General features: G+C 50.9%; 9 protein-coding genes across 9 annotated transcripts; 6 read left to right on the forward strand and 3 right to left on the reverse strand.

Annotated features, from left to right (window-relative positions):
• Positions 1–3,086: 3,086 nt before the first annotated feature.
• VTN00DRAFT_1751 (uncharacterized protein) lies at positions 3,087–4,989 on the forward strand (the record flags this gene model as incomplete). The annotated part of the gene is made up of 3 exons (XM_069427893.1): positions 3,087–3,120; positions 3,444–4,611; positions 4,683–4,989. 3 exons carry the CDS (start codon positions 3,087–3,089, stop codon positions 4,987–4,989), a joined length of 1,509 nt encoding a protein of 502 aa, XP_069292453.1.
• Positions 4,990–6,186: 1,197 nt separating this feature from the next.
• On the forward strand, positions 6,187–9,591 carry VTN00DRAFT_1752 (uncharacterized protein; the record flags this gene model as incomplete). Its single annotated transcript, XM_069427894.1, has 2 exons — positions 6,187–7,546; positions 7,622–9,591. The coding sequence occupies 2 exons, from the start codon at positions 6,187–6,189 to the stop codon at positions 9,589–9,591; spliced, it is 3,330 nt and encodes a 1,109-aa protein (XP_069292454.1).
• A 1,349-nt stretch (positions 9,592–10,940) lies between these two features.
• VTN00DRAFT_1753 (uncharacterized protein) lies at positions 10,941–12,135 on the reverse strand (the record flags this gene model as incomplete). The annotated part of the gene is made up of 2 exons (XM_069427895.1): positions 10,941–11,441; positions 11,749–12,135. The coding sequence occupies 2 exons, from the start codon at positions 12,133–12,135 to the stop codon at positions 10,941–10,943; spliced, it is 888 nt and encodes a 295-aa protein (XP_069292455.1).
• Positions 12,136–13,600: 1,465 nt separating this feature from the next.
• Positions 13,601–13,849, forward strand: VTN00DRAFT_1754 (uncharacterized protein; the record flags this gene model as incomplete). The annotated part of the gene is made up of 2 exons (XM_069427896.1): positions 13,601–13,730; positions 13,788–13,849. The coding sequence occupies 2 exons, from the start codon at positions 13,601–13,603 to the stop codon at positions 13,847–13,849; spliced, it is 192 nt and encodes a 63-aa protein (XP_069292456.1).
• Positions 13,850–14,347: 498 nt separating this feature from the next.
• Positions 14,348–15,775, reverse strand: VTN00DRAFT_1755 (uncharacterized protein; the record flags this gene model as incomplete). The annotated part of the gene is made up of 1 exon (XM_069427897.1): positions 14,348–15,775. The coding sequence occupies one exon, from the start codon at positions 15,773–15,775 to the stop codon at positions 14,348–14,350; it is 1,428 nt and encodes a 475-aa protein (XP_069292457.1).
• Positions 15,776–17,199: 1,424 nt separating this feature from the next.
• On the forward strand, positions 17,200–18,282 carry VTN00DRAFT_1756 (uncharacterized protein; the record flags this gene model as incomplete). Its single annotated transcript, XM_069427898.1, has 5 exons — positions 17,200–17,206; positions 17,277–17,339; positions 17,477–17,571; positions 17,625–17,837; positions 17,899–18,282. The coding sequence occupies 5 exons, from the start codon at positions 17,200–17,202 to the stop codon at positions 18,280–18,282; spliced, it is 762 nt and encodes a 253-aa protein (XP_069292458.1).
• A 1,250-nt stretch (positions 18,283–19,532) lies between these two features.
• Positions 19,533–20,278, forward strand: VTN00DRAFT_1757 (uncharacterized protein; the record flags this gene model as incomplete). The annotated part of the gene is made up of 4 exons (XM_069427899.1): positions 19,533–19,545; positions 19,621–19,855; positions 19,916–20,081; positions 20,150–20,278. 4 exons carry the CDS (start codon positions 19,533–19,535, stop codon positions 20,276–20,278), a joined length of 543 nt encoding a protein of 180 aa, XP_069292459.1.
• An 874-nt stretch (positions 20,279–21,152) lies between these two features.
• On the reverse strand, positions 21,153–24,050 carry VTN00DRAFT_1758 (uncharacterized protein; the record flags this gene model as incomplete). The annotated part of the gene is made up of 5 exons (XM_069427900.1): positions 21,153–21,614; positions 22,085–22,169; positions 22,970–22,995; positions 23,069–23,089; positions 23,691–24,050. 5 exons carry the CDS (start codon positions 24,048–24,050, stop codon positions 21,153–21,155), a joined length of 954 nt encoding a protein of 317 aa, XP_069292460.1.
• A 1,147-nt stretch (positions 24,051–25,197) lies between these two features.
• On the forward strand, positions 25,198–26,906 carry VTN00DRAFT_1759 (uncharacterized protein; the record flags this gene model as incomplete). Its single annotated transcript, XM_069427901.1, has 4 exons — positions 25,198–25,983; positions 26,039–26,156; positions 26,294–26,438; positions 26,510–26,906. 4 exons carry the CDS (start codon positions 25,198–25,200, stop codon positions 26,904–26,906), a joined length of 1,446 nt encoding a protein of 481 aa, XP_069292461.1.
• Between the last annotated feature and the right edge of the window lie 865 nt (positions 26,907–27,771).

Consider the following 27,771-nt stretch of genomic DNA (forward strand, 5'->3'; position numbering starts at 1 on the left):
AGCTGGCTTCCTTGCGGAGTCGATCGATATCGGATCGAGCCAGCGTTCGGGAGCAGAGCGGTAAGGCTCGTGGAAGTACTGTACGGAGTATTTAGAGTCTTAGGGTCGCCGTCCACGTACTCATGTAGATTTCAGCCTGCAGTATGTGGGTGTCAGAGAGACATACATTCGGCGTATTTATTGACATCATGGCTTGTACCTTTGGGCACCCACCCATTGTCCATCTGTTAACCGTCATTGCGGGAGAGATACGAGAGGCAGTCATTGAGACCCCGGGGGATAGATAGATTCTGAGCCCCCTCGGAGCCATGACTACATTTAACATTAAATACGGAACGTGCTGAAGTTGAGTTGATGTAGCATCGATTTCCTGGTAAGAACGCATGATCTGTTGCGGATGTCCTCCTGAAGCTTTCTGATATGCCTCGGGGTTCTTCAACGGGTAGTACTATACGTACATGTACGTGACCGCGGCAAGGAAGGAAAAAAAATAAAGGACGAAGAGGGTTAAAAAATAGGATAGGTGCTCTAGGAGGTAGTAGTTATTACATAATTTCGAGTCGAGTCTTTCAATGTTCAATTCTTATTCTTGCGCCCGACGTTTCGCTGCCTGGCTCGAAGGCGTCCGGGAGGAATGAGACTGTCTGGTCTTTGATGCGTGGATGGGTAAACTCCGTACGTACAGTACAGCACCGAGGTTGGGGAGTGTCTGGCTTGATGGCGTCTTCATTACTGCGACTGCTTGCAGTATGAACGAACAGGAAACATCATCATCCGATGATAAGCGGAAGGGCGAGAATTTGACACTGGGTATTTGACATAGCGAAGCGAGAGGTCATCTGCGACCTTGAGAAGGTTATGATATGATATGGGGGGGGGGTTCAATGGGTTATCACGGAGATGAGCTCATTTCCCTTTCTTTTTACTGTTGAGGAATGTAAGGCTTCTTTCTCCTCATGATGTAAATAGAAACTATAGCTGTATTCAAGACATTCGACTTCATTGTTCACGATGAAGAACAGGAAGCGGCAATGATATTATGCATGTGGTTGCACATCCCTTGCGAAACTACAATTCTCAATTTAATACCCAGATCTCACCAGGAGTCGCTTTCGACCACGATGTCTTCTTCAATGGTTCCAATATAAAGTTGCCATGAGGTGTCTTTAGCCAGGTGTCGAATGATGGAGCTACAAAATGTAAGCATTAGCTGTATCCAACAATACCTCCTTGTGCCGTGGTTCAGCTGGGGAAAGGAGGGGTTTGGAGGGGGAGGGGCAGGTGTCATGTGTCATGCTAGCATTCGAAACAAGATTACAGATGACATCAGTAGTGAAATCCTTCCCCCCTGTATGATCCACATTTGTCAGATGGCAGGGATGTCGCAAATGCGGAGAAGAAAGGAGAACAAACACAGAACCTGGGGTTCTGGAATACGCTATGTACCAAGCACCTATACCTAATTTCCTAGACTAGAGATAAGATAAAAACGGTCCCTACGCAGCTACCAACGGTGGGAAGATGTAGGCATGGAGCTACTCCGTATCGACAACTAAAACAAATCATATAATCTCGACTGTTTTCATGGAGCACTGCACCAAATAACAGGCGATCACGAGGAGAAGAACTCCAAGAGACTTTGCAGACAAGACTCGAAGTGGTGATAAGGTTCAGGCCAAAAGGAATGATGCTGGACCCCAAGCAAAAAGTTCTTCGCGGCCATCGTCATCATTTCAATGCAGACAGGGGAAACAGTCAAGCCATGGCTTCTGGAACCGTGTCTGCAGGCCGTACCTGCGTCTTGCTTCCCTTGGCTGTTATTGTGGATTACTTCGAAGGATCGGAGCACGCGACACTGCAGGGGCCGGCACATCACGATCGGAGGGTGTTGATCGGATGTTGATCAGAGAGCAGCCCGGACGGAAGCGGGCGAAAGACGGTAAATGCTTCTTACCATTAGAGCATATAAGACTACCGGATTTACGCTGCCATATCTTCTCTCCTTCCCGAGTAAGACGGCGGACAACATGGAGCAGCAGAAACAGGCAAGATGCCAGCCAGCACATGCCGGATCAGTCGATCCTCATGAATCACGTGACCTCAACCCGGCCGGAGTGGGCTGGACGGCGTACCAGTGTTTTTTTAGGAAAGCATTGCGTCATCCACGACGGGCCAATCACGGGCAGGTGGCCACCCCTGAGAGGCGCAGAAGGGCCAGAAGCGAGCGAGCGAAGAGACCAACGGTGCAGCCCGCCGAACGCCATTCGCCCTCTATTTCAACGTTCCGTTCTTGAGGGCGCGGAGGGCGCGCGCTGAGTGGCCGGCATCCCCACGGACCAATGAGGGCGGCGCGCTAGGCCCAGCGACCCGGCCGCCGAGTCGAGGTCGCCCGCACCTAAAAAATTCCTGTCGTCGTCACCGTGATCTCATCCGCAACTCTTCTCCTCTTCTCAGCGTGCATCCAGTTCGAGGTACAGTACAGAGCGTGGTTGCGCATACCGTCGTGTGTCGCGCCAGCCCTGAGGCACATACATTCCTTTGGCCTTTTAATCGTCCAGCCCTGTGACTTTTCCTGGTTTTTTATCTTCTTTCCACCCAGGTCCGCGCGTGTCCGGGCAGCCTCCCGGCCCATTGGTCGAGACTCCCGCACGCCCGTCTCCAGGTTCCAAGTAAGGCGTGCATAAATCGTGTGTACGGTGGAACTGTTTGTCCCAGTTCCCACGGTCCACCGGTGGCAGGCTTAGCTAACCCGGTGCGCTCCCCGACCGACTCTGAGTCTCCCCTCTCGCACGCCCCCAACGCCCTCTTAAGCCCGACTACGTCACAACTCTCTCCCCTTCCCTCTCTACCAACACCTGCCCATACACGAACCCCAGAGGTCGAGTCTCCGGCCGGCGGCCTTTCTTTTCTATATCGTCCTCGTCCTCCTCGTCACTGCTGCTGTCATCGCCACACGTTCTTTCGCTCTCCTGGTCGTCGCGGCCTCAGTCCCCCTTCCCTCCCCCCAGATCGAGGTCTGCTGCCGTGCCCCGGAGGGTTTATCACCGCGTATCTGTTCTCGTCCACTCCGCAGTACACCATCCCCCATGGACGCCAAAAAGAACGGGTTGAAGTCGGAAGGTTCGTATACCTCTTCAATTCCCCTGCCTCGCCTCGTCCTGCCCCGGCCCCTTTCTGCTTTGGGTTTTTTTCTTCCTCTTCCGGCATGGTCGTCCGCCTCAATCCCTCGCGATGCTCACAGTCGCGACTGCCCTTCGGGATGACCTCACGATTACCCTTATCGACTGGGATGGTTATCGGACAGCCCTCTGACTCTCTTTGTCGCAGACAATGCGAAGACGGGGTCTCCTCTTCAGTCCAACGCAGTCCCTTCGTCGGGTATGCTGTTGGTGCTGGAAAATTTTCTCTCCTCCCGTGCACTTGCGCTAACCTGGCTGTCGCAGACTCGCAGGCCCCGTCCACCGAGACCAAAGACCAGAAGCCCGATGTAGACTCCGCGCAGACGCTGGCGCCCCCTCCACGGCCGACGGTCACCACCGCCGCTGACACGCCCGACTACTTCAACTCCGTCCACAACCCTTTCTCCCTCGAGCCCAATCCCTTCGAGCAGTCGTTTAGCAACCCGTCGAGTGCGACTCCGGGCAAGTCACTGCTGCCGCCCGTTGCGTCCATCGAGTCGCCTGCCCTGCCGGGGACCAGCTCTGCCGGTTACAACTGGTCCAACTCGCTACGCTCGGGGCCTCTGAGCCCTGCGATGCTGGCTGGCCCGGCGGGTTCCAGCGGGGACTACTTTGACAGCATCGCCAGGGGCTTTCCCACACCTAACGAGTCCTCTCTGCGGACTGGCCTGACTCCCGGTGGAGGGGGTTCGATGTTCCCGGCCCCGAGCCCTAACTCCCAGGCGATCCTCCAGCAACTGCAGAGCGGTGGTGCGACACCATCGACTCTCGAGTTCCACCGTACTGCCCTGAATGCGGCGAAGAAGAGCGGCCTTAGTGCTCCCACATCTAACCCGACCACCGAGTCGGACCAGCTTAACCAGATTACCACCATGGACACCAAAGCCCCTCAGCCGGCTACGGTTGATCCGTTTACTCACCATGACGCTGCTGATGCGGCCAATGGGCTGTTCATGCTGGCCAAGGGTGGCCAGGCCAGCAACAACCAGTTTTCTGTTCCTACTCAATCCTCTATCCCGCCGCAGACTATTCAGAACAAAGTACCAGAGCAGCCGCAGGACGCTAATGCCGCTAAGCGGGGCTCTCGCGCCGTCAATGGCTCGACCGGCAGTGGTCGGGAAATGAGTGGCGACGGCTCAGACACGCAAGGTGAGCAGGCCAAGCCGGCCGCCAAAGGCAAGGGCGGCAAGAAGAACACATCGACAAAAACCACCACTCCTTCTAACGGACGGCGGAAAGCGGAAGATTCACCCGCCAAGGGCCCGAGTAAGAAGGCAAAGGGCAACAACGGGTCCGCAAATGTCGACCCCAACCTTGAGCAGGGCGAATCTGAGGAGGAAGAGGAAGAGAAGAAGGAAGAGAAGAAGCATCAGACTGACACCAAGAAGATGACTGACGAAGAGAAGAGGAAGAACTTCCTGGAAAGGAATCGGTGAGCCACTCATTCTAGTCGAGGATTCACTTCCGTTGTGAATGGTTTCTAACCGTCTGTCTCCTCCACAGTGTTGCCGCTCTCAAGTGCCGACAGCGCAAGAAGCAATGGCTCGCGAACCTCCAGGCCAAGGTTGAAATTTTCACCTCGGAGAATGATGCGCTTACCGCAACAGTCACCCAGCTTCGTGAAGAGATTGTCAACCTCAAAACCTTGCTTTTGGCTCACAAAGATTGCCCTGTATCACAGGCCCAGGGACTTGGTCCACTCATGATGAACGGCATGTCAGCGGGATTCGATCCACACCCGTACAATATTGCCAATAATATGGGAATGCAGCCGGGGGCCCCAATCCCTACCCAGGGTATGCGGAGATAGAAATGGGTGTCTTACCGACATGATGACCAACGAAATGCCTAATGATAGCCAAAAGTTCGGTCTTTGACTCTGTTGACTCTACTCATTCGAAAGAAACCCTTTGCTCACAGCGCGCGGGACAGTTTTTTTTCCCTCCACCGGGTGACGGGGAAATGCCCGAATTTATTATTTTTGTTTCGATCTTTTCTAAACGACATCACTCGGAGCTATGGCATGGGTGGGTCTTTTAACGATGTATACGGACTAACGCGGATGGGGGAGGATAAGACGGTGGGACATGGCATGGATATCATTTCTCACCCTGTAGGGCGTGCAAAATCTGCGATTCGTTCGAAGACTTAATATTTTGCTTTTCCCTTCCTTTCTACTGTGTGTTTTCTATTGGCGGTGAACCTTTTTTTCTTGACCAGGTCGAGCTTCCGGTGTTTGGCTGTGCTTGATTTTTTTTCTGTATCTTTTATTAGTACACTTTCCTCCCCAGGACCTTCGATTCTCCTGTTCGATATTCTACGGCATCGCACTGCCTTTTTCTCGGTTTGAGGTATATGAATCCTGGGCGGCGTACTGGTGGCTCAATTTTGCTTTCGATCCGACGGCTACGTGACCGCTCCAGCTGGCTATGCACATGTTAGCTAGGCACCTTGGACTGATAAAAAAAAAACAAAAGAGCGAACAGTTCAACAACTCCGTGCTCTGATCCTCAGTTTTCTAATCCGTAGGCAATGTAGGAGAACAGGACAAAGGGCGGTGTCCGCCGGGTCCTCGATAACGGGCTTGGCAGGGGAACCGGCTTGCCGAGACCAAACAGGACAAACACATGGAAGGTCCCGAGTCGCGTCCCTCTTCTGATATGATAGAAGCTCGGCGCACAACCGTGGCCGCTGTTCCTGGAACGCGCCATGCGATAAATCAACCTCGAAACAGCCACGGGACGAAATGTGCAATTCCAGTCGGGACTTGCTGCTGCATCTTCCTTTGTTTTTGCGCGCCAGACCGGGCTGAGAAGGAGCCTGACCCGACCGCTGCCTCGTGACACGGTCCGCTTGCTACTTTCGCATACGAACGATACCAAGAATCACCGACACTTGGGCGCTGGGCCTCAGATCGTGAACGCATAGAACAGACAATTTGTCAGTTGTGAAGAGGATAGTCAATTGCACAGAGTAGAACATAGGGAAGGAAAGAGGAAAAGAGACAATGTCCTTCCACCACGCGTCCTCTGCCCGCCCGCGCCGCATCGACGACGCCCTCTCCCAGCTCGTCGACTCTTTCCTCCCTCCCCTCTCCCTCTCCGCCCTGGGCGACGACGTCAACTACTCCGACGATGAAGCTGAAGATGCCCTCGCGGCTGCGGAGGAACGGCGTCACCGCGAGAGCCTGGAGCGCGCATGGCGCATCCTCGACACCCACACCGACACTGCGAACGACGACGCAGCTGCATCACCTGCTGCCGGCGTTGCTGGTCGGCGGGGAAGTCTAGTCCCCGCGGATAACATCAACAATGCGTCCGACCTGATCAAGCGCAAGTTGCTCCGGGAGAATGCGAGCCCGGATAAAGCGGTGCGGTTCTCGAACCTGTACTCGCGTCTGCTGACGCAGCCGGTGTTGGGGCAGAAGTGGGCGATCTTGTATCTGCTGTATAAGCTTTCGGATTCTGACGATGGTGCCGGTGCTGCCGGCGATGAGGATGAGGCGGAAAGGAGCAGGACTCCCTTGATGGAAGAGGGGAATCTGGAGAATATGCTGTTCAAAGGGCGCAACAGGGGGAGGACGACGACGGGTACTGGGATCGGGATGTCGAAGAGGGATGATGTGGATGAGGGTCCGGCGATCAGTTCGTCCGTGTCGCAGCGGGGATTGATTGAGAGGAATGCTTCGATGAGGAAGGAGAAAGAGAGGGAGCGGGAGAAGGAAAAGCTGCAAAAGGAGAAGGAGAGAGATCCGAGACGGACTCTAGCAGATGGAGCAGTGAGACAGACGACTCGTCCCGGTCGGTCCCAAACGGACAGCCGCTCGACGAGAGATACACCCGCGAAAGGGAGCCAGTCCTCTTCTGCTCCTGCTTCTCCTCCCCTTCCTCAGAAACGATCGTCAGCAGCGGAGGAGATGGGCCTAAAGGCCATGAAGCCGCCCGAGTCGACACTTCTGCGCGACCTACCGTTTAATCTGCAGGGCTTGTCTTCGACCAACCTGGAGTTTACGTCGCCGTCGATTCTCAAGTTACCGCAGACGCTGCCGATTCCGATCGTCTCGCTTCTACACTCTCTAGCTGAGCCGTGCTTGCTGTACAGGGGGCTGTCGACGTTCGTGGAGGGCTCCGATGGCGGACTGATCAGTCAGAGTCTGCGAGCCGCAGTCGGAAATGAGCTCCGTTCGTATCTGGGCTTGGTTGCAACGCTGGAAGGTGAGATTAGGAGGGCGTTGGCTGCAGTGACGGACCCGAATGAACCAAAAGGCGTGGTCAAGGGCGGTGTTACGCTGAAGCGCTGTGTGATCTGGACAAGGGATGCTACGATGGCGTTGCGGTTGATGAGTTTGATGGTTGAGGAGGCTCAAAGTAAGTCGATTGTCTATCTATCCATCTATCTCCTTTTTTTTTCTTAAGAATTGAACAGTCCTAACTCGATTACAGACAAGAAAGGAGGTCAATTGATCTCGTTGATACATGGCTTCTCATCCTCACACGGAGATCCCTTTGTCTGCGCCTTTGCGGAACGACTCCTTAACCATGTAACGCGACCATTTTACGACATGCTGCGACAGTGGATCTACGATGGTGAGCTGTCAGATCCGTATCAGGAGTTCTTCGTCGTGGAGCCGGAGTTCAGACCCAGCACCGATCCGCGACGGATTGCAACCAGTGTCTGGGAGGACAAGTACAAGCTGGATGATGACATGATTCCTTCCATCATCACGCAAGAGTTCGCAAAGAAGGTGTTTTTGATCGGAAAGTCATTGAACTTTATAAGATACGGTTGTGGTGACTCCGCGTGGGTCGAAGCGTATTCCAAGGAGGCGTCCAAGGAGCTGCGGTATGGCGACACGGCGAGCTTGGAGATATCTATCGATGAAGCTTACAAGACGACCATGGCGCGGTTGATCCACCTCATGGATACCAAGTTCAAGCTCTTCGATCACTTGAGGGCGTTGAAGAAGTATCTCCTGCTTGGCCAAGGAGACTTCATTGCTCTGCTGATGGAATCGCTTGCCTCGAACCTCGATCGTCCGGCAAACTCCCAATACCGGCACACTCTTACCGCCCAGCTGGAACACGCCATTCGCTCGTCAAATGCGCAGTACGACCCGCCCGATGTGCTTCGCCGTCTGGATGCGCGCATGCTGGAGCTCAGCCATGGCGAGATCGGTTGGGATTGCTTTACGCTCGAGTACAAGATCGATGCCCCTGTTGACGTCGTCATCACGCCGTGGGGCTCGACACAATACCTCAAGGTCTTCAATTTCCTGTGGCGCGTGAAGCGTGTCGAGTTTGCGCTAGGTAGCACCTGGCGGCGGTGCATGACAGGTGCCAGAGGGGTGCTCGGTAGCGTCGATGACAAGGTCGGCGCCGACTGGAAGCGCGCGCGGTGTGTCATCGCAGAGATGATCCACTTCGTCTGTCAGCTGCAGTATTACATTCTGTTCGAAGTCATCGAGGCCAGTTGGGACCAGCTGCAAGCCGCTATCTCGAAGCCCGGGTGCACGCTCGACGACCTGATCGAGGCTCACACGAAGTATCTCAACTCCATCACACATAAGGGTCTCCTGGGCTCTTCAGCATCTTCGCGGAGCTCATCTTCCTCGTCCAGCAAGCAGCCCGAGGAGAGCTTCCTCAGCCAACTGCACCAGATCCTGAAGATCATGCTCGCCTACAAAGATGCCGTCGACGGACTGTACTCGTTCTCCGTGGCCGAATTCACCCGCAGACAAGAACTCAGCGCGAAGATCGAAACCCGCACCGCGCAAGGGCGCTGGGGCGTCACGGAGCGGGATCTATACCCCAAAAGCAGACCAGGATCAGGACCCGGACTGGGAGGCCACAAAAAATCCATGTCCGCATCCGCGGCCACCCCCTCCGTCGCCGCGACCCCCCATCTCGAGAACCTCGCCGGTTTCGACGATCTGAACACCCCGAACCCTCTTCTCGGAGGTAATAACCTCCACGACCTCTCTGCGGACGACCACATGCTCCCGTCCCTGCGGACCCGCCTCCGCGACCTCGCCGCCGACTTCCGCTCCCGGTTGAACATCCTCCTCGGGGACCTGGCGTACCAGCCGGACGTGGACATGCGGTTCCTGGGCGTCGTCATGAACTTTAACGATGTTTATCAGCCCACACGGAGGAGGAGAGGCACGGCCTCTGCGAGGGATAAGGAGAAGGCGAGGAGAAAGGCTGCTGCTGCCGCCGGTGGTGGTGGTAATACTGCTGGCGCTACTCCGGCGCCTACTACTTCTGGTGGCAATGGTGTGAACGGAGACGGGGGCAGTACCGCTCAGAAGGAGCAGAAAGAGAGGATGAGGGAGAGGGAGAGACGAAGGGATCAACAACAACAACAACAGCAGAGCGGGACAGAGAGTGGAGGTGGAACTGGCTCCGGGGCGTAATGATCTAATCCATCTTGAAGAATTGAATTGATAAATACCCCTGGTAACCCTTTGGTCCCGGGTAAGAGCGAGAGGGAGGTGCGGTATGGTATACATACATCATGCGAAGCAAGCGATGCTTTCTTTCTATGCTTTGGTGTTTTATTTTTCTCTAATCGATCATGAGCATGCCAGTGGGTACGTATGTATGTATGTGAGGTATGTTGTATGTACGCATGTAATGGATGAGAAAATATCAATAATACCACTTTCTGTATATTGGGACTTAGGCTTTGAAGAAAGCATGAAAAAGAAAGTTTCAAAAAGAAAGAAATTTTGATAGAAGCATACAGCATACAATGACATTCACTACGCAGCAATGATCTTCTTGTGTACCTCCTGGAAGCCAGATTCAATACCCGAGTACTTATGTATGCCCATCCAAAACAAAAGAAGAGATATCCTCTATGCAAACACACAGATATCCGACCTGTTCTGGTCTGGAATAGCGGTAAAGCATGACCACTCCATAGGTGCCTATGTATTTGACCATGACTCGACTCGAGAGAAGTTCACCTATGCAGGAGGAGTCTTTTGTATTGTATCCCACTAGACAAAGGTCTTAGTACCTATATTTGATTCAAAGTCAGGACCTAGGTACTTACAGGCTGCCTCCCTTCAGACTTTGGGTTGCGCTCGGATTTCCCGAGATAGGTCCTACAACAGTTAGGTAGGTACGGACCAAGAACGAAAAGGGACAAATCGTTGGGGGAAAAATACCTTCATATCTCCACTTCGGCCTCGTTTTCCATCCCCAGCGTGAGTCATCATCGTCCGAGACACCCATATATCGGCCATCCACCTACTCTATCCCTTCAGGACATCATAGTAGTTAAAGAAATTCTGTTTAGTCAGTCCCGAGAGATCCTTTCCGTCCGTGTAGCCGATGGAAACTAGCGTTTCGAGCATGGTTTCTGCATATGGTGGGCAGAGCTCCAAGTCATTATCATCACTAGACGGTGAACAGATCGATGTCTTTCTTAGCTTTCATTCTTCATATCCGCAAAAGCACTACCATCTCCTCGTGACACATCCGTAAGCATGACTGCTAGCACTCGAAACGATCTTAAAGGCCTATATAAAGATTCTTTGATGAGTCTCATGACATCGCTGTATGTGATGACGTCCGGTGCCCTTGTATCAGTTCCTGGAACAAGTGGGGTTTTGTTGAGCGATTGAAGATTGGTTTCAAGACTGTGACGGGGGCTCAGATGAGCTGCCACCAGTAGTGGGAAAAGAGCACCGTCTGGCCCAGCTTCCTGACAGGTTTTGAAAAAACTGTTCCATGGCTTTGTCTGCATCCAGAATGCTCATGTTCCAGAAACCAGAGTAGATCGCTCGCGCGTCGCAATCTTATCAAGGACCATTCGCTGGGCTCTGTGAGGGTGCATCGCTGCGAACGTGGCACCCAGAACTGCGCCGTCAGAGAAGCCCCAATATTGCAGAGGTTCCTTTCCTCGTTTCCACTGAGTAGCATCAAGGATGGCTTGCCTTTCTGGAACTGGAAGGCATTTTTTGCTCTCCAGAATAGACCTGGCTTCTTTCTCTCGCCACTCTCCATGTCTCTCAATGATTGCAATCATGTCTGCCACAGTCGGTGTAGTGTTCATGAACTCACCAATCTCTGGCCCACCTTCCTGAGTACATGTGCCTGCTAACGCCATGCCCTGGTTCAGGCTTTCTCGGTAGCCGCTCTGAGCTTCCTGAAAGATCATGAAAGTTGTTGTCCAGTGTCCAACGTGACCGTGTATAAGGGTCTGTAATGCACTGGTATCGAGGAGTGGTGTTGTTGACTCCACGGGGATCAAAACCTATAATGCCGTAATATGTGTCGTCCGAGGCGGCAGGGTCCTGAACAGAACATCTAAAAATCACAGTAATATATATTAAAAATAAAAAAATGTAAAAATTACTAACTTGAACGGACAATGGATCAGCTTTGGAATCGACGATCTCTTTGAGCCGAAACCCTTTCTGCAATAGCATATCCACCCCCGAACCTCCGGGTCCACCTAAAAAGGATAATCAATCAAGTATTCTTAGAAGCTGCAAGGAATATTCTCCAGGAAAGTATTGACGCGTTTCTTATCTGGGTTAGTCAGAATACCTCCACCGTACCTTGGGTCCGTCACCGGCACGACAGCAGGCAGTTTGAGAATCGTGTGCAACCTTTTCGCCCTCTTTATCTGTGCTATTCCAATCTATGCGGACTTCCAAACGCGCGCATTCGAAGTGCTCAAAGCACGGCGTGTATGAGAGATGGTTCGAAGGCGTAATCTGGCCATGACTGATAATCAACAAGAGAAGACGGAACACATTAGCAAAAGTACCCATTTCCATGGCCATACCTATCCATGGATGATTAGTATCCCCTAGGATGGTTGGAATGTTGGCCGAACTTGACGGGTCGCGGACAGATGCCAGACCATCACTCGACCACCGAGACCAAGGCGTCCGCGTAGCAGAGACAATAATAAGAGGAATCTCAAAGAGAGAGATAATCATTATTGCGACTCATAGGGAGGTTCAGGGTCATTGTGGGTCTCCGGTTAGATGGCTGAAGACTGACATGCGACAAGAAGGATTTCTCGAAACTTTCAGCCTTGCAGCTTGCACGTTGGGGACACATGCCTAAAGGACGCTTACTGGTCCTATTCCCTGTCCAACGGCCGCACATGACCATGTGGCATAAAGTATGAGGCTCTGCAAGGCTGGCAAAAAAACCCCCATCAGACGTCCCAAAAACAATTGCGCTCGTTCTAGCGTCGAAATATCTCTTAAAACGCAATCCTGCCCTGTCGAAGGACCACCGTAAGAGTCAATGTGGACAGGAACCTAGTAATCGAGTTCTACAATGCGGACAATCGCAAGAATTCCAACGGAAAAGAATTCCATACCCTGCCGGGACTGGATCCTTTATCATCTCTGTCTTCGTTGTGGCGAATGGCTTTCTATTTTAGGCATGTGGTGAGTGACCGCTTATTATCTGTTTTAGTAGATCGACTTTACATAGCGCGGTTGTTTATTCCCATTACTGTTCCTGGTATGGATACCTATACCAAGGTAGATTAGATTAGGTACCTAGGTAGTAGACACAGTAGATACCTCGGGTACTCTAAGTAGCAGGTACCAGCTAACGTTGATTTCTTGACCGGCGGTGAGAAGCCCGAAGGCAGCACGACAGCCATTACGAATGAATAACAAGGCAACCCCGTGCTAGCAGACGGAGAATTCATCCGGGCGGAGATGGGACGGAGATATTTGCCTGTGCGCATTGCCCTTCCAAGTTTCGAGCAGTTTGATTAATAATAGTAAAAGGAATATCAGGGGATCTTCAGTCTGGGCGGGAAATTAGGAACTGGCTCCGTCGACTTAATTATTATACAAATTCCCTACCTATTGTTATGCCGGTGGGTTATACGTATATGGGTACATGGAGATAAATGCCGGCATCCCTGTCCCCGTAGGCAATCTCGTCCGGAGTGCTCCCGTACACTCCGTAAGACACCTAATACTGTCATAAGCGACTCGACTCACGCCATGCATTTCACGCCATGCATCCGGTTGGGCGCCCGGAAGCGATCAGAACATGATCCGCCCAGGGCCAGGGATGTTTGACATCTGACTGCGGGATTTCCCACTGCAATGGTTCCATCGACAGGGATCAGCCTGCTCGAAAAGTCCGCTAAACTCCTTCGAACGACCCTTTGAGTGCGGACTGCTTTTGCTTAAAATAAGGGCTGTTTCCGGCTGTACCGTAGCATCTCGAAGAGTAGGAGAGAGGAAGAGAGGGAAAACGATACTCATATAAATGTGTCGCACACCTATATATTAATGCCACAGAACTTGATTTCATTCCAGCTCTCAGGACTTAACTCTCACCGCAGCTTTATGAGCACCCTCCAAATCTGACTGCAGTTGACTGCTTCCTCCGTTAACCAGTGAGCAAAAGCACAGTCCACGATCCACGATGAGCGAAACTGTTAGAGACGTGAAATCGTGTCCCCTGCAACCACCGACCGGTCTCAACCTCTCCAACTACCAGCGCTTCTGGGAGCAACTCCATCACAACACCGTGAAGCTGATCCAGCAGATCAAAGGTCAGGCGCATCTCTCTCGTGTCCAGTCAAGGATTTTTGACTAAATTATCAACATAGAAGAAGAGAAATCCGAGACTCAAGATAAGTCTTCAGAGAACGATTCAGAGACGAAGACTTGACACCCTCGTCACAAGATCGGATAGCCGCCTGGATGCAGCAGACAAACCACTCCCTCAACCTTTCCTATTCGACTCCGCGATGACATGACGACGTCTCCGAAAACACTCTCGGCTGTTCTTTCAGTGATCTTTTTTCCAGTATTATTGCATTGTATTTTTAGACTGGGTGGAATGGCGTCGCGCTTAACGGAGTCCCTTCGGGCAAATGCATTTTAGAATGGCGTTCTCTGAGATGATATTATTTAATCAAGAGAGCTTTCGATCAAGATTCGCCTGGACATACATATCACCAAACGTAGTTGTATAGATGGCAGAATCGATATACAAAATATCCATTTGAGAACGGCGCTTCATTTTCTACCGATACATGCGACCGTAATCCGATATGACACTTCTGGGTATATCCATCGTTTGGAAGACATGTTGGAAACAGCTATGACAGCGAGAAGGCGTCGTCGCCGCCGCAATAATCAGAACAATGTCAAATTTTCATCCAAATCAGTCTGAGTCTGAATCACTATCTGAATCCGAACCGGAAGATGACGTAGAGTCTGAGTCGGAATCGGAATCAGATGATGCAGATGAAGAGGACGAGGGACTCGACGATCTTGCGGAGTCGGAATCGCTGTCGCTGTCGCTATCGGAGTCAGACTCAGATTCGCTCGAACTTTCGCTCTCGCTGCTACTCGATATCTCCACGAATGCCGTCCTGTTCTTCCTCTTCTTAATTGGTGCATCAACCGCAGCCTTGTGTCCATTCGTTTGAGGGCCCTTTGTTTTCTCCGAATCTGACTCGGATTCACTAGAACTCGAGCTGTCGCTCTCGCTGCTGCTAGAGATCTCAACAAAAGCTGTCCTGTTCTTCCTCTTCTTTTTATTTGGCGCGTCAGTTTGTGCCTTTTGCCCATTCGTTTTCTCCGGCTTCGATGGTTTCTTCTCTTTAGCAGACGATGATGGTTCAACCTTGCCGTTGATCGCATACAGGACAAGTTCGGCCCGTCTCCTCTCTTCGAGCCTCTTCTGCGAGTTCGCATCCATTCCATCAGGCAATTCGGTGTCGAGGTCCTCCTTTGACAGTTTGGTCTTAAAAGCTTCAACCGCGTCATTGTACGCCTTTTTCTCTGAAATCGAATTCTCCATCTCTTGTTCCGCCTCCCCTGGTTTGTCCTCAGTTTTATTTTCTTCCTCATCAGCCTTGATCGCCTCCCCTGCAGCTTCCCGAACTCTCTGCTTTGCTCCCTCGCTCTTGAGGCCCTTCAGATAAGCGAGCAACGCGGCATTGTATTGCGCAGGTATATGCTCGAGTGAGAGGAGGTGCTTCAAGAGATGCGTCTCGCGGTTCTTCTGGAACTTCCATGATGACCGGTCGTTGTAATAACGGCTGAGATAGGAGAGGACGGGAGTTTCGTGGATATGCGTCGTTGTTGCCTGAGATTGGGGGGCGTCCTGCTTCGCATTCTCACCCTTCCGCTTTTGTTTCTTCTTCTTCTTTTTGCCTTCTCCCGTTTCGGATTTTGGCTCTTCCGTGGACGCTCCGTCTCCGCCCTGAGACTTGGACTCCTGCGCCTTTATGAGTTCCTTGTTGCTATCGCCATCCTTCTGCTTCGTGTCTGGTGTGAACGAAACGCTTTTCTTCCGCGGTGTCTCAGTCTCTTGTTTCGGGGTAGGTGTAGAAAGCCGAGCAGTGTTCGATTCGTTGCCGTCGTCTAGCCGTCGCTTCTTGCTGCTGGTGTCTTTTTCACCCTCTTCGGACGATTCACTTTTTGTCCTTTTCCCATTGCTTTTCTGCGGCTGCTGTGGTGGCTCATCTCTCGTTTCTGGAGTGGTCGCGTCCTCGTCGGGGTCATCTTTCGCGTACTTCAGCTTGAGACCCAGCTTTTTCCATGCTGGGATGTGGGGTTGCGCCCCAGCGCCATTGCCGGACATTGCAACGGTGCTATAGATTCTCTTTCAATCGATAAATTCGATGAAGGATTCAGTCCAATAAAACCTTGGGGAAATGTTCTGGAGCAAAGAGAGGGCGCTGTGCTGGGCTGGTAGAGCAGTTGTAACTTTTGCGGAGTTCCTGAAATTTTCCATGTAAGCTCCGCAGGTCGTCCGCACAGCTACGTGATTGGGTTTAGCGCACTTGAGCTTGTACAGCATACGGCTCGCACCCGTCTCTTCTAGTAACTGGTCAAGCAATCTGAATCCATTCATATTCTAATGATGATCAATAGGTTCTTTTCTACAGAATAACTGCTGAAGAGTTATACGGCCTGTACTCAGTGTTTTCCTGAGTTTCCTTAGACATTGTTGAAGGCACAAGCAGCACATAGAGAAAGGTGCTTGAACGACATCAAAATAACTTGGCTCGCGATGACGCAGAGCATTTGTTCTGTTGAATAGGCCCTACTTAATTGAGCATTTTGTCCTAGTATTGAGTGTTCTAATAGTATGTTCCCAAGTCGTTTCCGAGGACCAACACGGATAATGGTTCCCCTGGCCGTCAGCAGCTGAATTGCATCCTCGCGTGTCAGCATAATCACTTCCATGGATAGCAGCTGAAGAATCATGATTATAGCCGCCTGCAAATATAATTTGGGGGTTTCTGGGATACTCTTAGGTAGAATGCTATCAACGCTGCTGTTATTGAAAACTTTTTGACAGCATCCAAATTGTGGCAACCCTGTCATGGAAGTCAAACAGTAAATTGAACGGGCTTCTGTTTATCGCTCCCAGGTCGGCGTGGGGGGAATTCAATGTTATTGGAAATAGAACGAGAGAAAACACCTTAAGATGGAAACCAATAGAGACAGTATTTTGCGATATTATGAACGCAATGGTTCATTTCAAAGCATTTTGAAACTAGGGAGAAAGGTGGCAAGGGGTATAAAGAGGCCTTCAACTATTTCAAGTCAGTCAAATTTCCGTATTTGGGGAGACTAGTGGCTGAGACATACACATTCACACATAGTGTGGAGGACGAAAATCTGTCGGTAGCGGCCCGGGGTGTTCTTAGAGGTCCATATTTCATGTAGATATTAATAAAAGTCGCATTAATTCTAGAGCCAACATTTCTTGCAAAGAGACAACTCTGTAAATACGGGGAGTGTGCACCATTGTAGAATGTGGGTTGCGGCCAGAATCTTTGGTGTGGGAAGGCGGTGGACGGAGTGCGGAGCTTACTCGATCGGGAGTACGAAGCTTGAGCTTCAGGCTGGCCAGGCAGCTTCTCGCACGCGTCCCCCACGTCAGTTCACCACAGCGACACTCCACCCCTTCACAACTTCACCTTCCTAATCTTAGACATCCCTTCAAAATAGCAGATAGAATTTCTTTCCTTGTTGTGACCTTTCCTTGCCGTCACGATGTCCGGTAAGCGCCTTGACCGCTGTGTTGTTTCAACCCATGACTTCATCGATGACTGACTACCATCGACAAATAGGCGGCGCAGGTTACGATAGACATATTACGATTTTCTCCGACCAAGGTCGTCTGTACCAAGTCGGTCAGTATCCTCCTACCCAGGTTCCCACTATCGATATCACGCTGCTTCCCCTAGAATCACCCCACTCTGCTGTTCCACGAGCGACGGAAATCCTCCAACCGCCGGTGACGATAGCTAACAAGATTGTCGGAATGCAGAATATGCATTCAAGGCCATTACTGCTGCAAACATCACTTCCATCGGCGTGAGGGGGAAGAACTGCGCTGTGGTGCTGTCTCAGAAGAAAGTTCCTGTAAGTCGGCGCCCACAATTCTATCCTGACAGATCAGCCTGACATTCTTCCAGGACAGGCTGATTGATCCTTCCTCCGTCTCCTACGTCTTCAAACTGTCTCCTTCTGTGGGCTGTGTCATGACTGGCTCCATAGCAGACGCTAGAGCGTCCGTGGACCGTGCCCGTGGTGAAGCCGCGGAATTTCGATACAAATATGGATACGAGATGCCTTGCGATGTCCTTGCGAAGAGACTTGCCAACATCAACCAAGTTTACACACAAAGAGTTGGGCTTATCCAACCCCTAAATTCGTAATTGAGTGTTTGCTAATAGAGAATTCATAAAGGCTTATATGCGCCCACTCGGAGTTGCCATGACCCTAATCTCGGTTGACTCGGAACGAGGCCCCCAGCTCTACAAGTGCGACCCAGCAGGGTACTACGTCGGATACAAAGCGACTGCCTCTGGACCTAAGCAACAAGAGGCTCTCAACTATCTGGAGAAGAAACTGAAGAACAAAGACTATGCGGAAGGTAGCTGGGAGGATGTCGTCGAACTAGGCATCACGGCTCTGAGCAGCGTGCTTAGCGTCGACTTCAAGAAGGGCGAATTGGAGATTGGAATCGTTGGAGGGCCACGGGCTGATGGCGAGGGGACAACCACTGAATTCCGAGCATTGACGGAGGATGAGATCGACGAACGGTTGACGGCTATCAGTGAAAAGGACTGATCGAGAGACATATTGGCTGGAGTGGGGAGAGTGTGGTTTCATATTTGATGCTCAATGTGGACCTCGAGTCCTTTGCAGATATACCAAATGGCAAGACATTTCCCTTGCAGTTTGCCAGTGCGCCAGCTTGCTCTTCTCTCCACCTTTGTACCTTTTTTATTTGCTCCCCACTGGTCTTGTTATGCTCTATTAACATCCAGGTGCGCTCTCCTGCTCCAGTGGCAACTCCATGCGGTAAATGAACACGGTTGATGGCCGTTGCCTCTCAAGACGTCCAGCGACGGTGGTGTACGCAGCCTTGTGGTAAGGTAATTAGCTGTCTCCCAAGCTTTTTCCTGTTCTGGAAACCTCGGTAGCCCTGTCGACCCGGCGCAAGTGACAGGGGATCTTGATCTAGGTGATCGTCCTCTTCTCTCCTCGGGGTCTCTTGGCGGACCTGGATGCACGGTAGGTCGATACTGGTCTGTCCAGTGCCCAAAGTGCGAGGTTCCTCAGATCCGCCACCTGTGTTATAAAAATATGGTGGAGAGACATTCAGCTTCGCTGTTGGAGCTAAGCTGTGGCTTTCGCTGCCATCTTTCTCATGATCTGTTGTTTGCAGGTTGGCCACGACAGAGTCCAAGAGGTTCTTTTTTGAGGTGGCGCCAGCAGGGCAGCTGTGCGCAAGTCGCAGCTAGGCCGAACGCGGCCCAAGCGGCCGTCGGAGCCAGCCCTGAACGCAGACTCCACACCGAGCGATTCCACCGAGATCCCGCCCCGAGAGTATGGGCAGAGCCTGTGGCGTCTTTGCTTTGGGCTGATCTCAAGAGCCTCCTGCATGCCCGTACCAGCCGATGCACGAACGGTCGCCAGTCTGCTTGTCGCAGCAGCTTAGTCTGATGCCTGCAGTCCCCAGCTTTCCAGCAATATGCCTCTCGTCATTTCCCGAGTCCACGGCTTTCTTTTGAGATCTTTCTATCTAGATCCACCACGCTTTCCTGAGCTCTGATTGTTTCTTGCTGTGATATGTTACTCCTCAACGCCAAATGTCCATTGGTACAGCCAGCCACTTTTTCGGCGATGATCCAATTGACCCCTCTCCGCGATGGATCGGCTCCTCAGGAGCTTCCCATCACCATCGGTTTAAAAAGGATAGCTCGTCCTCCATCACGTAGAGTGTAAACACGCAGATGAGTCCCTCGTTCCTGTGTTGTGCTGTATTCTGTGTCTTGTACTGTACTATAGATCTCTTCTAGATCAGACGAGAGACAATGGCTGACGGACGTAAGTAATCTCCTTTCGTCGAAGAATACCTCCGCGGAACCGTGTATGATGATGAGGCTGACGTCCGAGACAAAGTTAACGAAGCACGGGCCTTGAGGGTCGCTGAAATTATGAACGACTATCGTACCCTTCAACTACACATCTCGGAACAGAAGGTAGATGTACCGCCTGAAGAGGCCGGGGAAGAAGGCTATAGGGTTATGAGGGAGTGCTTTGCCGCTGCCCAGTCCCTGTTGTCTTCAAACTTCAACCTTGCGTCCATTCAAAGTCAAGGCGGGAATGAAGAGACCCAAAAGGTGCAGCTACAGAGGTACTGGGAGCCATACTACTCGCTTTAATTTCTGTGTCTCCGAGTTCTGACAGTTTGCAGAATAATCCTTGATTCGAGCGCCCGCCGCTTCCAGGCACACAAGATCTACCTTCGAATCGCCGCGGTCAGGAGGTGGGCCATCAACCGCGCCCATGTCCTCCGCGGTCAGAAGCCTGACGCGTGTCATGCTCCTCGGCTACAGTCAGCGAACGATCTGTTGCGAGAGGTACTATTCCTTTCTGTTGCTATAACCTTGGGTGACATATAAGACTAAGATCCATTCATTATGAGCAGGAACTCGCTAATGTCACTGATCAATACGTCGTATCCGACCTCCGAGCGGCTGATATTCGAGCAGGCCACTGGCTCGATGAAGATCCTTCTCTGAGCATCATACTGAGCTATATCCGGTCGCAAAGTTAAATCAAAGGTTATCCATGTCGATACCGCTTGTACTGTACAATATGTCGTTTCACACGACGGATCTCACTGACATTTCTGAGCATCATCTCTGTGGCTGACGAAGCCTGGTCCGCTTATTCAGACCTACTGCATCTGGTCATATATGGTTCGATTTTGACGCTTCAGTCGATTCGCGTCTCGAAGAGTCGTTGTCGTTCCACCGATCATGCATTGTTTCGATAGCATTTTTCTGTGAAGGGGATATCTCCATTGGTGCGGGACGCCTCATTGTTGGTTTTTTACATGTTTCGCATATTTCCATCTGTGTTTCGGGGTAATATTCTCATTTGTTTTGCATCACTATAACTTTTTCCATTGTCTCCCTTTCTATATTTACAATGATGGTCGCAGTTATGGGGTTTATTGTTACAATTGTCATGTATCCAATAGGCATAGACAGACTAAGATCTATTGTCTACCGGTTATTCATGTCAAAGTTTTCACTGGTCCAGAAACGTTGGCGCATCTTCCCGTGTCTATGTGGATCCATGTATTTGGTGCTTCAAGATGCATAGCTCCAGACTGCCCTATTAATTATTTAGCACAGACGACTACGTGCAGATATGCAGGAGTAAATACCAGTATTGTGATCTATAACAGCGATCCTTCAGATCTAGAGTCTCAACTATTGCTCCAGATACCGAAGGCTTTTAAGTGAACAGTGTAGTGCCTGACTGTTGAATCGTATATCTCGATATTCTATGCTTACCTGTTAGCACCTACCTGAACTGGGGAGGTATCTCACACTTGATCCGATCGAACGTGGTGATCGCATCCCGTATCCCCAACGGATTTGACAGTAGGACCCTTCTTAGACCTCTCCATTCTTGCGCTTTCACCCAACACGGCTGACAAACCATTGCCATTGGCAGCATCTGTCCCGCGTAAAGTTACTGGCGGACCGGTGGACTCGCTTGAAAGATGGAGTTCGAGTCGCTCCACCTTCCCCTGACAGCCTCGAGGCGTCTTCGAAGTCGACTGGCGCAGAGGCCAGCTGAATAGTGGCCGATCGGAGCCATGACAAGTCGCTCCCCGCACAAATAGGCAGTTTTTGCTCGGGCGGATAAGTGCTCTCTGTGCGTTGAACGGAGAAGCTCGATAGTGGTCGTGCCCTGACAGACATGCCAATCAGCGGCACGGACGGCCCTGCCCGTGATCCGAGTTCAGCTGAAGCGCCAAAACCGGCATCGCGGTACGGTGGAGCGCCTAGCGTCTCGTGCTTCGTTGCACACGGCGATCTCCAGCGGCCCACAGCCTTCTTTTTCCCCTTCGATCGACGTAGGCGATGCTGAGGTCCCTGTGGCAATTTGCTATACTTTCATAGCTCCCCTGTCAACATGCTGCGGTTAGCATCCTGGCCCAGACCCATACATATGCAGATGTGCAGAGCCCCAAGATCCTGCTTCTTGAAACCGGGGTATCCCATCGACACTTCCCCAGGCAGCTCATTCCTGAGGTTTGCCACTGGATTTTTTTTTGTGCTCCTTTTAGCAAGTTTTTTGAGGCTAGCTAGAGAGTCCCTTCAGATCTTTCTCCCCGCAGCAGGGCTATGTTTTTGGGTAAGCATGGATGATGACGTTCTACAGTCTGCGTCCGCGAGAAGCCATCTATACTAACGATTCCTTGGATAGATCTATATGACCTATGACGACAAACCCACAGCTACTGAGTCCTAGCGTCACTAACTAGCTCCCTAGCTACATCTAGATAGCTGGGCTTTCCCCTTTTCCCAAATCCGGGCTATCGGAGATCTGTTGATCGACTCACTGCAGCGTCTTTCGCCTTGCAGGAATCTTGCTTCTCCTCTGTCCCCTGCTCCACCAGGAGAACATGGTAGCTGATCGATTGTGATCTGCTTGGCTTGATTCACTAGATTGGGGCAGGGCATCCTCCCCACCGAGATCTATATCGGCCAGATCCGTCCGAACATTTCTCCGGGCTGATGCATCTCTTTTGGATTATCCTCTGCAAAAGGTATCTATCTGTTGATTCGTCTATCTATTGGCATATCAATGCGTCAATTCATTTCGCTTCATCATATTTTTTTTCGTGGGTTAATAGCACACGAGCATGACGACGTAAGACCGAAGCAGGATGTCTCTACAGAGCTGAGAGATCGAGCACAGCCTCGTTATCTTGAGATCAGATTCACCAGGGGTCCTATCTAGGATATCGGACAGGACTAGGGTCACTTGCCACGAATGCATTCCACATAGGTACATGCCTATTCTCAGGGTTCCAACTTGCATATGCAGTTCGATCTGCAGGCCCGCAAACATGTTTAAGAACGTGCATAATCATGCTTTGCCGCTCAGATAGTGCTCAGCTGAAAGATGTTTTGGATAGTCAGGCCGTAATTTTTTTTTTTTTTTTTTTGTAGATTCACAGGGATTCAATATTTTCTGTTAACAGCATCTAGGCAGCCCCTCTCAATTAGGCCAGCGTGTTTTGGGCTCCGGACTTTGATTTTAACGGCAAACGGAGCTATCTTATGTTCGTGCCACATCGACATGGTGTCAATGGGCTTATTCTAAGACGAGAATTAGCACAAGTCTCAAGAATAACGGACATATCTGGATTTACCGGATCCTGCTCGAAGTCGAAACAGTAGATAAGTCGTGCAACAGCGATCCAGAGATCCGTTGCGCCTACGTTCCATCCAGTGCATACACGTCTTCCTGCAAGAGTATTGATGAGGTTTATGTGGCCATTCTGACTTAGCAGTATCACAGACGAAATCAGAATACTTACCTGCGCCAAACGCCAAATGACCTTCCATAGGGCTGTCAAGATCATCATTTAGGAATCTCTCGGGACAAAATCGTTCCGGATCCTCGTATTCTCTCGGGTGAAGGGCAATTTACGAAGCGTTCCATGTGAAGATGGTCCCTGCGGGAAACTTATATCCTTCATACTCATCATCCTGGGTGAGCACATGTGGCATCCCTATTAAAGCCCTCCTTAAGGACGGCTGTAATATATGGCAAGTTGGGTTTATCATCGAAAACGGGCAGACGCTCAGCATCGCCACAACATCATCAAGCTGCTTTCTCGCTCTTCCGACCCAGTTTGGGTAAGTAACAGCAGCAGCGATGACCTGGCTTATGGTCATGCGTGTGGTGTCGCTGCCAGCTTCTATGAGAGAACCTAGAGTAAATAGTTTTTATGTCTCATCGAATGGAAAGGAGCCCTCCTCCGCTGCCTTCAGAAAATCCACCGCGAAGCAAGGCTTGGCTGCTTCGTTCTCCATTTTGGTGATTAACCGATTTACCTCACGCCGATATACCCTGCAATTGACCTTAGGCTTACAATCCTTTGTATCCATTACTCTGTGCGTCGACTTACCGGATTGCAAATTGATGCCAGCACTTACCATAAGGTCGCCACCAGTGAAGAAATGATGGCAGCTTGTCGAGAAACTGGAAGCCATCGATAAGATTGGCTCCTGGCTGTGGATTCTCCAAAAAAAGTTTTCACTGCTGTTAAACAGCTCTTTCATCTCAGGATCGTCCAATTCACTTCTCCGTCCAAAGACCACGCTCACGATCACCGAGTTGACAAACCGTTGGTTGGCGATGTACCGCTTATCCGGTTTATGGAGATAGTCGTAGAGCAGCTTCTTGGACTCGAGCTCCTGGTACGGTTTGAACTTGTCCGCCTGTCGCGTATTTAAGACCTGGTGCATGATCTTCCGCAGCGCCCTCCACTTGTCGCAACATGGCATGAGAACCATGCGTGAGTTCCCAGAAAGCAGCTTTTGGGACATCCGGTATTCCGGCCGAGAGGAATATATCTGGGCGCGCTTCTCTAGTCGGTCGGTGACCACCCGTGAGGAATTCAGAAAGGCCCAAGTGTAGTTTCCGAATTGACAGGTGAACCTACCTATCTCTGTAAGAATCTAACTGAATACAAGGAGACGAAGAAAGGGGATTCTAGGGAGAGAGGAAAGAGGAAATCTACATTTCACCATATTCCCTTGCTTTCTCCCTCGCCCATCTTCCCTGCTGAAAGATCGGCACCTGGAAAGTGTTCCCAAAGAGCGGGATGCCAGGAACCCGCGGTGGTAGCTTGTTATTTCCGGTTCCAGAGGAACTTCTGAATTAACCTGTCGACTAAAAATACGGCAACTGCCACGACAAGCGTGAGTGGGACCAAGTAGGGCAACATGATTGCAACTCGACGACACGTTGGAGTGTTCTATCCGGTCGAGAATGCTTTTTAGCAACAGAATAGATACAGACCGCCTCTTAGTAAAAGAGAGGCCATAGGTAACTATCAGGTAAGTTCTATGGGGAATAAAGAAGTGGGGCAATAATATCCATGCTATACTCCGGATAATACGGATAACGTGCATAAAGACCGTCCTTTTGTGGTGTCTACCCCTGTTCTCTGCTCCACAGGGGCGGGGTAACCATGCATCCTTTGACCTGTGCCGCAGTATTGACAGTGTTGAAGCTACAAATGTATTGTTGACATGGGAGCACTTGGAAGATTTAATCTGTATGGTACATTATGAGTATAGGAAAAGAACAGTTTGCTTGATTTGGATTTCTTAGATGAGTTCTAGTCTATCAATTTATCCTATCTCTTGTTTCCCTGAAACACCGCTCTAAAACTTACAGTGTCTATGATTTTTCTCTCACTGCTATTCGAAGTACCCAAGCACCTCCCAGCCTGGTTTTTTTGTGTGAGTTTCCCCAACCTTCTCCAGGTCTGAAGGGTTGTGGCGTTTGGGGGAAACACAGCATGTGGGGTATCGATCACAGCCAGAATTGTAGTGAGATAATATATCTGGTTGCAGCTTGTTAGTTGTTTCTATCTTATTCAGTTAATTCGATATGCTCCTCTGTGTAGGGTAAAAAGGGATATATCCTGTCGCAATGTCCACTTCATCTCATCCGAGTCTATTGTCGTTAACCAGTGATGGATACTTGCCAATCTTCCTCTCCGTTGGTTTATTCCTTCCTTTGACCTTAGTACTTCTGTTCTACCTCTGGACCACCCCATCAGTCCTAAAGGACTCCAGACGACGACATTTACCCCCTGGTCCTCCAGGACTACCGTTCGTGGGAAATCTCTTCGATCTCGCTGACTCGGAAGCCGTACCGGGCAAGATCACGAAATGGGCCCGCAAGTACGGCGACGTCTTCTACACCAAGATCGATGGGACTGACTACGTCTGGCTACCCTCTCCAAAAGCAGTCAAGGGCCTGATGGACAAGAGGTCCCTCGATCTACTCCTCCCGTCCACCGTTGCCTCTGGCTCAAGACGTCGCCAGCGCCGGACGACGGCAACTGTTCATGCAGTATGGACCCCGGTATCGAGTCGTCCGGAGAATCTCACACGCGTTGCTGAACACGACCGTCGCTACGGCCTACCAGCTTATCCAGGATCTCTGAAGTCGAAGCAGCTGATGGCGGAGATCCTGGATGACCCGGGCCGCTTCTACGACTACAACCGGCGCTACTCATCCAGCGCCATCATCCGGATCACGTACGGTTTCCGCCTCCAGAGCTGGGATCATCCCCTCATCAAGAAAATATACAGTGTCCTGAACGATGTGACGGAGTTTACTGCTCCAGGGGCACACGTCGTGGACAGTTTCCCGTCCCTGCAGTACCTGCCAGAGTGGATTCCGGGTAATTGGCGAACGTACGGGAAGAAGGTCTTTGAATATGATTCCAAGGTTCCTGGAACTGAGGGAAGGGTTGAAGAAGCAGATCAAAGCCGGCACGGCCAAACCGTGCTTCTGCAAGGACTTTTACGAGAGCGATCCGGCGAAGCAGGGAATCGATGACCTGCAGGCTGCCTTCCAGGCTGGTGAATTAATCGAAGCTGGTGCGGAAACAACCTCCGCAACGTTGAACCTCTTTATCCGGACCATCTGCCGCTAACCGGATGTCCTGAAGAGGGCTCATGAGGAGCTCGATCGTGTTGCCGGGACGGAGAGGTTGCCGGATTGGGATGACGAGAAGAATCTCCGTACATAAGGGCTATCGTCAAAGAGAACCTGCGGCTCAATCCACTGAATAAATTTGGTATGACGCACGCCAGTACGGAGGATGATTGGTACGAGGGCATCTTTACCCCCAAGGGCTCCGTGGTCGTTTTGAACTGGTGGTAAATACTACCTATATATCTAGAAATCTGTCTTTAGCTATTGTCTTCTTCATCCCAACCTACTCCTCCAGGGCCGTCCACTTCAACGAAGACTTATACCCCGACCCCTACACCTTCAACCCAGAGCGCTACCTAAACCACCCCCTTCCAGCCGCAGCATACATAAACACCGCCAACCCCTACGACCGCGATCATCTCGCCTACGGCGCGGGCCGGAGAGTCTGCCCTGGGGTTCACGTCGCGGAGCGCTCTCTATACCTCAACATTGCCCGGATTCTGTGGGGGTTTAATATCAGCAGGAAGAAGGATGCGAATGGAGAGTACGTGGAGCCTGAAATGGGGACAGTTCGTGGGTTCCTGAATGTGCCGCTGCCGTTTGAGTGTGACATTACGGTGAGGTCGGAGAAGCATGCGGAGGTGATTCGGGGGTGTTTTCGGGAGGCGATGGTTGTTGTTGGTGAGGTCTGACATCTGATGAATAGTATGGTTGAGGAGATAACCTGGCTATGAGCTTGATGTCCAAGGTCTATTGCCGCGATGTAAATAGATAATAAGGTATAATTGTCCATCAGGTTATTTCATCCAGAATAGAAGCTTAAGGTATTGCATGCCCGCAGACCTAGGTACCTGTCTATCTATATACGTAGGTATTGAAAAAGTCAAGAAAAAAAGGGGTGCCGTGTAGATCACTATTATAGCAGAGGAATTCATATTTCAACGAGCGACACGACACGTACAGTATACGAGCGTCTCTGCAGTCCTCCACTCAAAACGAAAGTCTGAAAAACATAATACACAAGCGCCAGTTGTCAGAAATCCAGGCTTCAGGCAAATTAGGATTAGATAGGTCGATCAATCATCCATCTTGGACTGCATACAGTCAAAGTCAACCAGAAAGTCCCCATCAAACCAACCACCCCGGCTTTTAGTAATGCACTCTAAGACTAGGTGTGCATGCCAAGTTTCACACCAGTATTACCAATGGCCACCTAGAGCTTCAGACCAGCGAATCGAGATGTGTAGGAGGCGCAGGTATACCGCAGCCACATGCCCTCTTCTGTACGCCGTTTTCATCCATTACCTGATGGGAGTTCAGGCACGTCAGTTAGTTGGTCAGCTCTGGGGAGTAGTTTATTTATTTCTTTCTTTATTGCGTATGTGACGCAATAATTAAATCTCCGTAAAATAGGTAGCCAAGGTAGGTAAGTAGATAGATAGATACTCACCTGAGTGCAGACGCAGTTCCGTTTATTCCTGGGGCACTTGAATTGCCTGCAGTCGTTGTCGGTTTTGCATACTTTTCCTGAGCATCTCTGTTGTTGTACGGTAAATA

The sequence above is a fragment of the Thermoascus crustaceus genome, assembly GCF_041956765.1.
Source record: "Thermoascus crustaceus strain CBS 181.67 unplaced genomic scaffold VTN00scaffold_1, whole genome shotgun sequence".
In the NCBI taxonomy this organism is placed as follows: domain Eukaryota; kingdom Fungi; phylum Ascomycota; class Eurotiomycetes; order Eurotiales; family Thermoascaceae; genus Thermoascus; species Thermoascus crustaceus.